The sequence below is a fragment of the Silene latifolia genome, chromosome 10, assembly GCF_048544455.1.
Source record: "Silene latifolia isolate original U9 population chromosome 10, ASM4854445v1, whole genome shotgun sequence".
In the NCBI taxonomy this organism is placed as follows: Eukaryota; Viridiplantae; Streptophyta; class Magnoliopsida; order Caryophyllales; family Caryophyllaceae; genus Silene; species Silene latifolia.
This window is the reverse complement of record NC_133535.1, coordinates 5,639,983-5,655,024: the sequence shown is the minus strand read 5'-3', so window position 1 is coordinate 5,655,024 and position 15,042 is coordinate 5,639,983. Positions and strand designations below refer to the sequence as shown.

At 37.8% G+C, this 15,042-nt stretch overlaps 2 protein-coding genes across 5 annotated transcripts; one reads left to right on the top strand and one right to left on the bottom strand.

Moving 5' to 3' along the window:
* Positions 1-778: 778 nt before the first annotated feature.
* On the top strand, positions 779-7,470 carry LOC141604860 (histone-lysine N-methyltransferase ASHR1). Its single transcript, XM_074423407.1, has 14 exons — positions 779-942; positions 2,262-2,407; positions 3,163-3,297; positions 3,523-3,577; positions 3,928-4,046; positions 4,370-4,458; positions 4,578-4,659; positions 5,201-5,305; positions 5,421-5,511; positions 5,596-5,715; positions 6,201-6,307; positions 6,459-6,528; positions 6,633-6,696; positions 7,106-7,470. The coding sequence occupies exons 1-14, from the start codon at positions 837-839 to the stop codon at positions 7,269-7,271; spliced, it is 1,455 nt and encodes a 484-aa protein (XP_074279508.1). The 5' UTR covers positions 779-836; the 3' UTR covers positions 7,272-7,470.
* Positions 7,471-9,053: 1,583 nt separating this feature from the next.
* LOC141604856 (serine/threonine-protein kinase MPS1) lies at positions 9,054-15,042 on the bottom strand. 4 transcript variants are annotated; one of them, XM_074423402.1, is made up of 6 exons: positions 14,696-15,042; positions 13,903-14,271; positions 11,958-12,931; positions 11,048-11,248; positions 10,580-10,741; positions 9,054-9,846 (listed from the first exon to the last, which is right to left on the bottom strand). In XM_074423402.1, exons 1-6 carry the CDS (start codon positions 14,868-14,870, stop codon positions 9,307-9,309), a joined length of 2,421 nt encoding a protein of 806 aa, XP_074279503.1. In that variant the 5' UTR covers positions 14,871-15,042; the 3' UTR covers positions 9,054-9,306. The 4 variants fall into 4 exon arrangements, with proteins under 4 accessions (XP_074279503.1, XP_074279505.1, XP_074279504.1 ...); XM_074423404.1 differs by having other exon boundaries at positions 11,958-12,862; XM_074423403.1 differs by having other exon boundaries at positions 10,580-10,744; positions 11,958-12,862; positions 14,696-15,026.

Below are 15,042 nucleotides of genomic sequence, written 5' to 3'. Positions count from 1 at the left end.
TCAATTTTAATTAGCGATTATCGATCCACGCACCCAAAACTAATTTAAAACGGAAATTAATAATTTTTTTTTTTAAAAAAAAAATTGTTGAAAAAGGGCCTGGATGAAGAAATTTTTCGTCAAGACCAAGGTCCGGACAAAGAAATTTTTCGTCCAGACCATGGTCCAGACAAAAATATTTTCGTCCGGAAAAAAAAAAAAAATTTAAAAAATTTTTAATTTTTTTTTTTAAAAAAAAAAAAAAAAAAATTCCGGACGAAAATATTTTTCGTCTGGACCTGGGTCTGGACGAAAATATTTTCCGTCTGGACCTGGGTCTGGACGAAAAATATTTTTGTCTGGACGAAAATTTTCTTTGTCCGGACCTTGGTCTGGTTCGTCCGGATTTTTTTTTTTTTTTTTTTTTTAAAAAAAAATCATTTTCTGGTTTAGATTAATTTTTTGGTGCGGTAATCGATAATCGCTAAGTTCTCGTTCATGTTGTTAATTACAAATCCCGCTTTTTGTTTTTTTTTTTTGAAAAACCGTCTTTTTTTTGTTTGAAAGATTTTAGTGAGAGACGGAAATTGACTTGTGTTTTAGTGAGACGGAACTTGCATTTTAGTGAGACGGAAATGGAGTTATGTTATGGAGGACAAACTTGGAAATTTACATTAATTGTCGACGATAATTAGTAAATTGTCGACGACGTATAGCAGGACCTAACTAAAATTGTGAACCCACACTTCACAGCCCAATATGTTACTATATTTTTATTCGGCTAAAACGACCCAACAATTGAATTGACCAAAGTCTTCACCTTTATTCATTCTAGAGAGTTTAGGCAGAGGAAAAGCATGGAGGATTCGAAGCTACAAACAGCTCTAATGGAATACGGTCTTACCGTCTCTCATTTACCCGACAAAGGCCGTTGTTTATTCACCACCAAAGACTTTTACCCAGGTTAATTTTACTCTTCTCTTTTTTTACTGTGCAGTTAATTTTATTTTAAGGTGTGTTTCAATTTTTGTATGACACTAATTAAGATTATATACTGTATTACAAGTAACAACAACCTTGCCCCAGTGTCTTAATGGCTCCCGCAAATTGTGGATAAGGGGGGCCGGAGTCTTACCCTTGTGTTAGCAATACAAAGAGACGGTTTCCGAATGACCCAATATAATATTATATACTGTATTGAGTTAGAAAAATTTGCAATACAAAGAGACTTTTCCGAATGACCCAATATATTATATACTCTATTGAGTTAGAAAAATTTGCATATCTTGTTTTCTACTCCCTCCGATCCTAGTCAATTGTTGTCCTTTGGTTTTGTCACAAAGACCAAGGAAAGAGGAAGGAGCGAATTACTAAATGACAAGTGGAATAGTCAATTGTTGTCCTTTGGTTTTGGCACAAAGACCAAGGAAAGAGCAAGGAGCGAATTACTAAATGACAAGTGGAATAAATTGAGTGTGAATGATAAAATTGTTTATCAAGTTCATTTTTAAAATAGAAAGGACAACAATTTCATCTTCGGTCATTCGGAAACAGCCTCTTTGTGTTGCTAACACAAGGGTAAGGCTGTGTACATCCGACCCCCTACCCCGCAATTTGCGGGAGCTATTGAGGCACTGTGGTAATGTTGTTGTTGTAGTAAATGACAACAATTGACCGAGATACTCAAAATGGAATAGGACAACAAATGACGGGGACAGAGGGAGTATCTATTACTTACACTTACTACTTAGGTTGACATAAAGACCGTTGTATGATACGACTGGGTAAGTTAATATTGTGATCGTTAAATGAGGTGTATAACATAATATGAGGTCGTTGTATGTCATATTGAGTATTTGTGATTGAAATTAATTACTCCGCAACCCAAAATAATCTTCTTGGTTGTAAAATGCGCGGAAATCAATATACTCCATCCGTCCCACTCATTTGTTTGCCTCTTTTGTATTGAGACAAAGGGAGTATATACTTGGGTAATGAAAAGTTGAGATAAATGGAGCATATTTTATTCGGAAAGCAATGGTTTTTAGGACTTAAAATGGAAAGTAAGAAGATTATTTTGGGATGGACGGAGTATTAATTTGTTTGACAGACTATGGAATTTGATTCGGTTGAAAACATGAAACATGATTTATTGGAAGGGTGATTATCGATTGTATATTTATACGAATGAGTGAAAATGGGTAATAATGTGGTGCTGTGGACCTTCATTGCAATTGTTTTACCTGGTGGAAGTTTCTGATATTGCAGCATTTACGCTGCAGGCGAGGTGATTATAAGGCAAGAGCCTTATGTGTCTGTGCCAAACAATTCCTCAAGTGTGTCGAGATGTGATGTGTGTTTTGCGTCTAGTAATCTGAAGAAATGCTCCGCTTGTCATGCTGTTTGGTATTGTGGGAGTTCTTGCCAGGTATTTCATTGTTTAGTTTCTGCCAATATCATTCTTTGAAATGTTTAAGATGGGTCTGTTGAAATCTAGGAAAATGGCACTCTAAACTATCTCCGCCTTTTTTCATTATTGTGAAATACTTGTGGCAGTTATTTATTGTGATTCTCGACTCTATTTTCATCATGGGTCACCTAAAAATAGATTCTGTGTGTTATTATACGCAAAACAAAAAGGTTGCGTATATCCGACCCCCTTATCTCATTATTTTGGGAGTGTCCATGACACAGTAGGGGAATGTTGTTTATTAAGATTAGTCTGATAGAATAATGACGAAATCTTTAAGAGAACTTGGCGTGTGTATGTGTGGGCAACCGTCATTAGGATGCCTTTTACATGTTTCCGGAAGAAAAGATGTATTTTTGTCGCTTCCCCAAATGTGTTCTCACTTCTTGATGATCATTGTTACTAGTCAGTGGTGAGACAGACATCATTTTTCGGTTGAACTACGTTGCTAGGAGTATATCAAATTGTGTTTACTTTGTTTTTGATAGTAGATTAGTACTCGTAATTTACAAGTTCCCATTTTAGATATATTTGTCCTCTGATAGTGGGAAATCTCCCTCAGAAATCATCACTTGTTTTTCCCATCTATGACGTAAGTAGTATATTTACAAATGTCAGAGACACAAGATAAAGTGACTTTCAATCCTGTAGTCCTATGTGCTTTGAGATTTGCCTTGCTGGATAATTTATGGTGCTATTGTTTCTTCTGTCAGAAAAAAGATTGGAAATTGCACCGTGTTGAATGCCAGGCACTCTCGAACATTGAAAAGGGAAAGCTAAAGTACCTCACACCTTCAATCCGCTTGATGGCGAAACTTTATTTGAAAAGGAAGTTGCAGAATGAAAAGGTGAAGTTTCCTACTTTCCTGCTTGTTTCTATATATTCGTCTCTGAAGAGCATCATTTTTTGTCGATACTTCACCAGCAAGGCAATGATTGTTTCATATATGGTCATATAATCGTTCTGGACTTTGTTAATGTCCTGGCTGAAAAGTATCTTATAACCAGCCACTACTGCTCTTGTTTTGGATAGGTTTATAATCTGATGGCTAAGTGATGAGTGATTTTGTCAGGTTATACCAGCTACTGTGACCGACAATTACAGTCTAGTGGAGGCCTTGGTATCTCGTATCCTTTTACCTAAGTTGCTATAAGTTCTTTTTTGTGCTTTGCGAATATGGCGTAGTCGAAACTAGTATTAAGTGAATAGGTTCATATTTCAGCCTTTATTTCATCAGCTTGTTCTTATTTGACCACCAGTCTAATAATTATTTTCATAAAGTAGTAGACGGTCGTCTTATTTTTACTCTTTCGAGTTAATTGAAGATGATCTATTTTTTTATACAGGTGAAATACTACTTACATCAGAGCTTACCCCCGCTTGGTCCAGTAGCCTCTTTGGAGGCTCTGGGTAATGATAAATGACAATGATGTTCTGCCTTTAACTCATCTGTGTTCTTAACTACATGCCCTTATAGATATGTCTGAGATTGAAGAGAAGCAGCTGTTATTATATGCACAGATGGCCACTCTTGTTAATGATATACTTCGCTGGCCAGGGCTGAACCTGAAGGAAGTTGCAGAGAATTTTTCAAAGGTTTTCTGCTGACTCTCGAAACTTTCTAGCTCGTATCAATCTAAATGTGAGAATAAGCATGATTTTGATTCTCAGACATCACATAAACCCTAATGTCTATCGCTGAAATTGTTTGTGCTTAGACATTTTTCCTAGTCAATCAGCAGTAGTGAGTCGCATATGATTAATATCACGATCTTTTGAAAATGTGTTGCAAAACTCTCAATGGAGCGAAATTTCATGATGTCCTAAAGGCTGAAGGGTCACAGGTTTTCAAGACAGATTATGTGATCAGGCTAGTAAAGTTGGTTATATTCAGCTAACTAAGTTGTTACTTGTTGCAGCTCGCATGCAATGCTCACAGTATTTGTGACTCAGAACTTAGACCGTTGGGTACAGGGTTATATCCTGTAGTCTCTATCATTAATCACAGGTGCCTGTTTTTTTTTTTTTTTTTTTTTTTTTTTTTTTTTTTTTTTCATTTTACTTTCAAAATCTTGTTGCTCATACCAATTGCTGGAAATTTGGGTGCTAATTGGCTATGGCTTTCAGCTGCTTGCCTAATTCGGTACTGGTGTTTGAAGAAAGGGTTTCTGTGGTTCGTGCTGTGCAACATATTCCTAAAGGTACTGAGGTACTAAATATAATTTACCCGTGTTCTTCGTTTTCGCTCTTACATACTCGATTAATATAGGTTAGAGTAGCACGGAATCTACAGAAAATCACCTTATGTTATCCTGGCCATTTCTAAGCTTTGTGATGGCGTATAATTCAGCAAGGGGGACTTCTACTTCCCATGAATTGGAAAACTAAACAAGACTCCATTTTATCAATTCCTAGGAACGTCCAATTCACATGAATTTGGAAGGCAACCAAACAACCCCAAGTGCACAATATAGTAGAGCTGTTTCAGAAATACATAAGTATCTTAGTCATGGTTTATAATATTGGTCGCGACTCGAGACACTGCATCACGACTGCATTTTGAAGTGAGACGGGTCGCATTTACATCATGACCACTGAGATCCAGACGCGTTGACAGATTCTAGGATGAATTCTCAAACCTTGACGCAATGCCATGAGCTTAGTACAGTTAGTTGGTGCAGCATGCATGTGTGCACTTTTTACTTTTCTTTTACCATAATCTCTTTTCTTATGCCGTTGATCTGTTGAAGGTCCTAATCAGCTACATAGAAACTGCTGGAAGCACCATGACGCGGCAAAAAGTTTTAAAGGAACAGTACCTTTTTACATGCTCGTGTCCCCGCTGCATGAAACTGGTAAGTGGTAAATTTTAAAAAGTTTGTTATGCTTCACATCGATCACGCTCATTTAGTCATTTGTGTTATTAAAGCATGTCGTTTTCATTTACTTGATATTTTTATGTCTGATAAGGGGCAATACGATGATATCCAAGAAAGTGCTGTTTTGGAGGGTTATAGATGTGATGATGCTAGTTGCTTGGGTTTTCTGCTTCAAGACTCAGGTACATATTCTGATATTCTCTTCGGATATTCTTAAACATGATTTACATACATGGCTATTTATTATTTTTTCTTTCTATCCTCAGATAAAATGTCATTCACATGCCAACAATGTGGCCGTGTTAGGAAACTAGAAGATATTAAGCAGATTGCAACTGAAGTGAAGACCTTGTCGGAGAAGGCTTCAACTTCACTAACTGCAGGAAGTATCCTTTGATGTTTTCTGGAACGCAGCATTAGCAGCTCTTGTTTGTACTTCCTCCGTCCCGGTCGATTGTTGTCCTTTGGTTTTGGCACAAAGACCAAGGAAAGAGGAGAGAGCCATTTATTAAATGACAAGTGGACTAAATTGAGTGTGAATGATCAAATTGCTCATCAAATGTATTCCTAAAATAGAAAGGACAACAATTGACTGAGATACCCAAAATGGAATAGGACAACAAATGACCGGGACGGAGGGAGTATACAATATTTTTAGTATACTTTAGATTCCTGCATTTCTCTGAACTGGGAAACCAAATAATATCATCTACGTCCGTATCTCTTACATAAGTCCTAGTAATAGTCCTTCCTAATGTCTATTTCGTAATCTTATCTTATCCCAAAATAATGAGTACCTTATTACGCCATATGGTATTCTATTCGTTAATAGTCATCTGGTTGTACATTGTTTGGTCTTGACGAAATTCAGATAACGAAGAAGCCAGGACACTGTTCAAGATGGTTGAAGAACTACAACAGAAATTATGCCATCCATTCTCTCTTAATCTAATGCGCACACGTGACAGTCTTTTGAAGGTTTATCTTTGAAAGCCTGTTAATCTAATTACTTTGCTCAGCATAAAATACCGGGAAATCCCGCTGTCAAAATTTGTAGTGTGAAACTTTTACACTGATGTAACTAACCATCAAAGAGAGGATCTGATTTCCTGCATGTATTTATCTGTAGATATTTATGGAGCTGAAAAATTGGAAGGAGGCTCTATTTTATTGCAGGTTGACCATCCCGATATATGAAAGTAAGACTATTTACCCGGTTATTTTCTTGTTTTATATTCTATTTTAGAATGTTTTGTTCTCTTATTATAAGCTGATTTGATGATTTCTGGCACATCACTGACAGAGGTTTACCTTGGCTGTCATCCGATGCTTGGATTGCAATACTACACTTGCGGTAAACTCGAATGGTAAAGTATTTTTTTCCTGAAAGTTTAGAGAGAACATTTCCATTATGAGACATTATCAGAGCCGCAATATGCCCGAAATTGACTTGACCCAAAATCACCTTAAGCATAATTGACCCAAACTTTGTCAGACCTGGAATGACTTGCAGAACCCGGATGACCCAAATGACCAAACCTGGATAACCCTTGAATGCCCAAACCCCGAGATTGACAACAACATCAAAGCCTTAATCCCAAAATGATTTGGGGTCGGCTGACATGAATCGTCCTTTAGATTGACCTGAGAGGCTGAGATTGACCTGATCAATAATTTATTCATGTTTTGATTTGATCCAAAGCCGACCCAAATTTACGACCCATTCTGCAAAACGAAATGACTGATTTGAAATTAACACCCAAGTCGACCTTCCAGGTTACTCGGTGAGACTGAGAATTCTGTTAGATCATTGACAAAGGCGCTGGATACACTAAGAGTGACTCATGGTACAAGCACCCCTTTTATGAAAGAGCTGCTAGCCAAACTTGATGAAGCTCGAGCTGAAGCCCGTTTCAAACTTCAACCCATTAGTGACGACTGATTGCAGTCTTCGCCACAAGGGTCTCGCCTTTCTGAACTCAAGTTCGTACTTTATACTCCTGATATATCGTTGAAGTTAAAACCTTATACTCATATTATTGTATGCGTAGACGATCTGGTTTCCCTAGAAAATGAAAAGTGTGATTTCCCTGTATTTTCGCAATTTTCCAAGCATCAATGTTTTCATCCGAGTTTTAACATTGTTGCAATTTCCGGGAAACAAAGTCGACCTCTTGTTTAGTGTCATATTAAATTTTTACCCGAAACTTTAGAATATTCGCGTTCCTTACCCTAAATTTCCGTGTTCATTGAGATTACAAATCTTCAATAATATGCATTTGTTGCGGAAAGTGTCGAAACATTCTTTCTTAATAATCTTGGATGTTTTTTTTCATAGGATATTACTCTTTTTTTTTTTTTTTTTTTTTCAAATAAGCGCATTATGTTGCGGGTAAAAATCGATAGGATATTACTCTAAAGGTGCATGGATTACGCAATGCGGAGTAAAAAACTATGGTGATTTTCTTCTTTATTAGACCCCTTGTGTGGTTTATTTGGAAAGACATAATTTCATCTGATTCCTATATTGTACTTTCTATTAAAATTAGTGTCGTGGTGTAAAACGGATCCAAATCACAAGAAAATCATGTTCATATTAGGGTAAAAAGAAAACAAGGGTTGCATTAATCTTGATTTTAATGTTTTCTTGATGCATAACCAATCAACACAATGTTTGAAATCCATCAATTTAGACATGAAAGTAATTACTTAAATCATACAAAAAGGTAAAGTTATACAAGAAAATTTAAAACGGAGGTAAATCATCAAAAAAGTTTACAAGAATATCAGAATCCGAGTCTAAACAATCTATATCCGGGATTGCACCAGGTATGGTAAATTGACATAACCAAGAAAGCGATTCGTCTACTGATTCTTGACCTGACAAAGTTGATTCAGTCGATATTTCGTCTTTGACGTCTTTTTCTTCGATATTTCTTGGAAGTATGATACGATTTTTACTTTCTTGGTTTTTGAGAGATTTGGGAACGATCTTGAGAACTTTGGACCGTTTTCTCTTGGGTATAAAACTAGATAACTTGTCGCGCCCAATAAGGTATGATTTCCGAGGTCTGCCTCGTTTCGAACAGGTCGTTGAGGGTTTTAAGCATACAACAGTTTTCATTGGTAAAGAAGTAACTAAAGGTTGCATAAACTTTTTTGTGAATAATTTTGATGCGGAAATTTGTAGAGAAAAAGAGGTGTATACTATAAAATTGTTGTAAGTTTGTGATTATAAGAAAGTAATTTAATCTGAATTAGGAAAGCAATGAGTTTAGAGAATTTATTAGTGAATTTATATTATTCTTTTTTGGGTAGATAACAAAACCTACCCTAATATAAGATTGGCATTATAAGCTCTATTTCGATTTGTACTCGGCTTGATGTAAAGCGTACAAAATCGAAGTCCGATGTAAAGCGTACAAAATCGAAGTCCGAGTAAAGACGAGTCGGGTTATAATATTGTATAGTTGCCTTTTAAAGCCGTAGTAGGATAGTAACTGAGAACAAGAGTTAGCTCAAGTGGTAAGAGCTCTCTTACTCATGACTCATCCATGAAGTTTAGAGGTTCGATTCTCACCCGTGACATAGTGCGCATACTTAAAATATTGAAATTTGTATCTAAAATTTTCAGAATTGTTTAGGAGGAGACATGAGGCCGGTATAACACAAAGGGGATTCAGCCATTCTAGTAAAACTGAGAAATAAACACATCATAAGATTATACACAAAATACACCGTAACATTTCATAGGAATTTAGTTTCTACATCCAATTCAGGAGAATTTGGCAAAAGTGTTTGGTTGCTCGTGGAGGAATCAAATTCCATGGGAACTTCGACAACTAATTCCTCCATTTTGCAAAAAATATGGCAACCAAACAACCCATGTTTTTGCAAATCACGGGATTTTCAAATTCCCGTGTTTTTCAAATGTCAACCAAACGACTCCTAAATTCCGAACTCAATAACTTACAGGCTTAAGTGATTTGATCGCGAAGTTGAAGACAAATGTTTGAAATTTCTGATAGTACCCTGACTTGTTGATCTCGAGACACTGACGTCGTATCTACAAGTAGCCGTTGGAGCTCTGAACATAAACCCGAGGCTTTCTCATTACCTGTACAAGATTCAGCGATCAACTGAATAGAATTACTATTTTGACATTGTGGTGGTGATAGCTGATGTGGCACAGGAGGAACGAGAAAGGGGTGTCCAATAAGCTGAGGAATCCTCCATCTCTTACTTCGGTCCCAAGTAAGACACTTTTTCATAAGATCCAGAAGCCACGGGTTGGAAACTGGACTGAAGGTAATTTCATGGGTAGGGTCTGTAATTACTTTGAATTTCGCCCAGAATGTTCTGTATTCGGAAAAGGGTGTTCGGCCATACACCATCTGATATAGAATGCAGCCAAGAGACCAGATATCAGATGGTCGACCACACTTTATGATGTTACCGTTGGAATCGCTTTCATTGCACATGAATGCCTCCGGGGACATATAGCTTAGCGTACCCACCTGCATTATAAAACAGACAACTGCATATATCAGATTTCAGTTTCGCAACATAGGCAAACAGGTCATCTAGGACAGATTCAGGTCAAGCCGTTACAGGTTTGGGTCATATTGACGGAAAAGCTGTTATTGGGTTATACTCCCTCAGATTCTTTGGAGCTTACCCCATTCGTTCAAAATCACGCTCGCAAATTTTGAAAATGGGTCAATTCAAAGAATCAGAAGGAGCATCTGGTACGTGCAGCCTGGCCAGAGGTCGGTTTCGGGGTAGTATTTATAGATTGGGTCATTGTGTGGAGTGACTATTACGGTTTTTGTTTCAAATTACTCCCCCCCGTCTCCCTATAAGGTTCACAACTTCACACTCCCGTGGGTATAAGATTTGAGGGAGAGAATGTATGGAGGAAAATGCAGGCTGAGAAAAATGTGAGGGCGCATCGCATGAACCAGAAATAAACACCACAAAAGGACTAAAGAAGAGTGTGAACCTTATTGTGAGGGTCTGGAAAGGAAACTGTGAACCTTATTGTCAAAGGGAGTAGTCATTTTGAATCATCTAATCGGTTGTTTGGTTCTGGTCAATTCGTTTTAAGTGTACTAAGGATTGTTCTTTTCGGGTTTGGGTAGGGTTAGTTCATACAACAACAACAACATTACCCCAGTGCCTCAATGGCTCCCGCGAATTGCGGAGTAAGGGTTAGTTCATACCATAACAAAATTAGAGGGAAAAAAGAACCTGAGAATCTCGTTGAATGTTGGTAGTGTCACTCATTATAGCCTTAGCAATTCCAAAATCTATGAGCTTTAATGAACCCTTTACAAGGAGGAAATTAGCCGGCTTCAGATCAGAATGCACTATACGCTCCTCATGAATTGTATTCACAGCTTGAAGTATTTGCTGCTAACCAACATTGAAATAGTAAGCATGTCAATTTATTTGACAAAGTATCAAATAAATGCATATAAATTAAAATTTCAAGCTATAGACTACAGAGTACAGACCAATTCCACAAAATATGATTGTCTAAGTGAAACTGACGGACTGCCGTCAAGACAGTCAGTATGCACTTCTCAGTTCTCACATAACAAGAAAGTATCTTCAGCACAAACTAGTAAACTACCACTACTAAAGATCATTAAGTCGACCAAGTCAAAGTCAGTACGAACTATCTAGTTTTCATGAAATTTAGAGTAGACCACAAACCTGCCAATAAAAACGAAGCCAATTTTCATCTATCCTAGTGCTGGAGCCTTCAATTTCCTTCCATTTTTGTGCAAGCATGTGAGCCAGATCAATTTCGCCATACTCAAGGACCATGTAAATAAACCCATCGTCTTTGACTTTGCTGTCCTTGTTATTGATGGAGCCATTCATAACCTCTTGAAGTAAAGCTTTGTCTGTAACCTAACATACAAAATTGATAAAGATGACTTCACAAATCCAAGGGAGGTGAAAGCGTACAGACATAGGAGTACAAGAACATGATACTGTACCTAAGTCATAAACTATGTTACTCTGACTTGGCTCGAAGTGTCGGACACGGGTGCGTATCCAAGTGTCGGACACGAGTATTTTATGAATAATTGTGAAGTTTTTGGTCTAAAATAAAGTGTCCGAGTGTCATACCAATGTCCAAGGATCGAGTGTCGGACACGGGTACGTGAACTCATATGAAGTGTCGAAGTAACATAGGTCATAAAACGTGTAAACAGGAAACAGAGGAAAGCAAGAACAGCAAGTAGCAGTTTAATTTAATGTGTTTCATCCTAGAGAGAATGCTTGCATTCATTAACTTGGAAGATTCATACTGAATGATACTGTTAAATTTTTGTTTCAGGAGGTGTCAGCAGCAGGAACATATAAGCTTTGGTATCTATAGTGTATGATTGAGGTAGTGAAACAGGTTCTAAATTATCGTACATCTATCATAAAGCTGAAAAAAAATATCATATACACAAGAATGATGGTATCAGTTTATGCAGATGGCTCAACCGTCAGGGATGTGAACACGCAAAACATGAATAAGAAAAAGTACAATAATATTTCAATGTTGTGGGAAGAAACCCAATCTGCCTTTGACAACGAATAAATGTGTATATTATAAAGCAATTACCTCATAGTCAATCAGTTGTATGATATTATTCTTCCCCTTTAACTTTTTCAAATACAAGATTTCTTGACAAAACCCAAAAGCTGTTGCATAATCACGGCCTTTAAGCTTGATTTTTTTCAAAGCATATATTGTACAGTCAGATGAAATGACTTTGTGAACCTCACTGCTTCCACCACTACCTATCTTGCCAAGTCTCTGATAAAGTTTTCCGTTCACCTTGAAGAACAAGTCAGGATCATAACCCCTCTTCCGAGATGGTGCCTTTTCACGTTTCTCTGATTTAACCGGTTCTTGCTTTGCATTCGATGACTGATTCTCTGCAGAAGAACATGGTGGCGGGATATTTGAAGTGTCGATTTGACACCCATCCTCTTTTACAGACTGACTGTGGGATTGAGGTGGATTATTTGGTGGTTGGCTTTGAACTCGCAAACTATTTTGTTGTACTTCCTTAGTGTTCATTGGGGAATTGCTTGCAGAGCTGGAAGCATGTGTGCCACTAACTGCCCTATCAGCAATGGCCCCACCTTCAACTCCCGTGGCATTATGAGCTGTGACATTAGCATCGCTTAAGGACCCCACGGCCATACTATCTAGTTGAGGGCATGAAGGTCGAGTCCTTGAATTGAGGATTGGTGCTGATGACACATGAACAGACGTTGTGGTGGCACAAGATGATCCCACAATGGAAGATTGTGTCATGGGGTAGTTCCCATCATTCTGCAGAAAATTTCTCAAGTGGTGAAGCTGGTTCTGAGGGGCTGGCATATTTGGCGCTACTGACGAAGACGCTCCACCTGCCCTTGAAACACCATTTGGTTCAGTGCTTGGAAGATTCAGTAGTTTCTGTTCATTATTAGCGGCGTGCAACGGCTGTACTTGATTGTTAGCTTCCCATTCCATTTCTGTCAATTTAAGTGAATCCAAGAGACAAGATAAGTTGTCCATTCCTGAAGCCATTCGATCATCTGCGCCTGCATTGGCAGCATGATTGAAGAAAAGGAAAGGTACATTCCCCACACTTCATAATGCTCACTAGAGCTTAGGTATCATTGGAAAAGAATGTAATTCTCAACATTAACACATCTTGAAGACCATAATTAACTCCTTGCGGATGCACATGAGTATGTTACTCCGACACTTCACTCAACTGCCGTGTCGAGTGTCCGACACCTACCTGTCCGACACCGACAAGACACTTCGACACTTTATTTTAGAGCAAAAAAACTGAAAAATTCTCACAAAATAGCCATATCCGACACTCGACACGTGTCGGAGAGTCAGGGTAACACAGCACATGACAAACAAGCAACAAAACAAAACAAAATCTAAACTGACTCAAACAAGGACGCAAAATTTATATTTACAAACGCCAATATAAACAGCAGCTATGTTACTTCGATTCCTCACTTTTAGGGTTGTATCTGTGTCTGACATGACACTGGAACTGGGTATGGAATCTGAACCCAATCCTACCGAATAAGACTCTTCTAACCAAAATTGGAGTCTTGTATGATAGGGGTTGGGGAAGAGAGATGGAAAGCATTTGGTATGATATTTCCTTGTTGTCATAAATCTCTCTCCTTCACTTCAGAAGTGCTAAATATTTCATATATACGAGTATAAGAGCGTATGAATATAATTTTTGTTTTGAAGTATGCTCATCACTCGCTCCCATTAGAGGACAGGGTCCTCATGTAGTCATGCCTAAAAAGTTGAGTCGTGTTAAGTCCGATATCTTAAATGTATCCATGTCCACCACTTGTATCCCCCAAGTCCGACTAAAGAAACGTACTAAAAATACAATATGCACCCACAAAATCACTCTACAATAACACCAACTCTTCAATTCAGCAAGACATACAGCACAAATAAACCATCTGAGGGAACCCCAAGGCCCTAGCTCAGTCCTAGAATCGAGCACATAAAGAGAAGTGTATCTTACCCTGGGAAGCCACATTGATGCTTGACGAAAAATGGACCTTTTTTGAACCCTCCACCACGTGATCATGTTCTAACTTAACACGAGATGAAACATTCAAGCCATCATCTTCTACCCTAGCTGCTGGTTTATCTTCCTTTGCTCCCCCTCCGAATGGATTATACTTCTCATCGAAAGTGTTAGTCAAAGTACCACAGCCTGAAGGCGGTGTGACTGAGGAATCTTCCTGAGCTTCAACACCAGTCACAGTATCCCTCTCACCTGTCTTAGTTGCTATTGTTAAACTCGAACACCCTAAGCTTGAGCTTTTAGATGTCTCGCTTTGTGGCGCCACGTTACGTCTTGGCAGCCATTTTGTTGATTGCATTATACCTATTCAGTGCCACACATCAATCCAACTTTTCCTCGGATAAATAATCGCACATTTCGTCACTGAATTATGCAAATTTTACACTTAATTACGGCGAATTCGTCAATTGTACTCTACCTATTCATTTGCATACAATCAATGGGAAAAACATATCACAGAAGAATCGCGCATTTCACAATAATTCACCCTAATCATCGTTTTGCTACAACTTTCAATCATCAATTTTACGCAATTCATCTAAACCCCCAATTTCAAACATCAAGTATCAGGCATAATTCAGTAGCTACAAAATTAATTCAACATTAACAATTAACAAGTAAAAAGATACAGTAACAAAATTTCACCATAATTGAACTGTGAAAGAAACCCTAATTTTCAACTTTTAACTAACCCTAATTTTCAATTAAATTGAGTGAGAAAATATACCAATTGAACGATGTCTTTTAAAGGCTGCTTGAATATTACGGAGAAAATCCGATTCTAACGATGACGATGAAGACGAAGACGAAGATGAAGAAGAAGAAGATTTGAAGTTAATCGGACGGCTGATATTGATTTTGGAAGTAACTGGTGGTCCCGGAAGGTTATCCTCCCCGTCCATCGATGTATATCTTTGGTTGCATCTCTGAAAGGAGAATGAAAACTCTGGCGAGTTCAGAATCGTTTCGCCATTACTGAGTTACGGAGCTCAACTCGGGAAGTTTTGAGTGAAGTGAAGAAATAATTTTGAATATTTTGGTGAATCGCGCCTCTCTTTAATTTTCAACCGGATA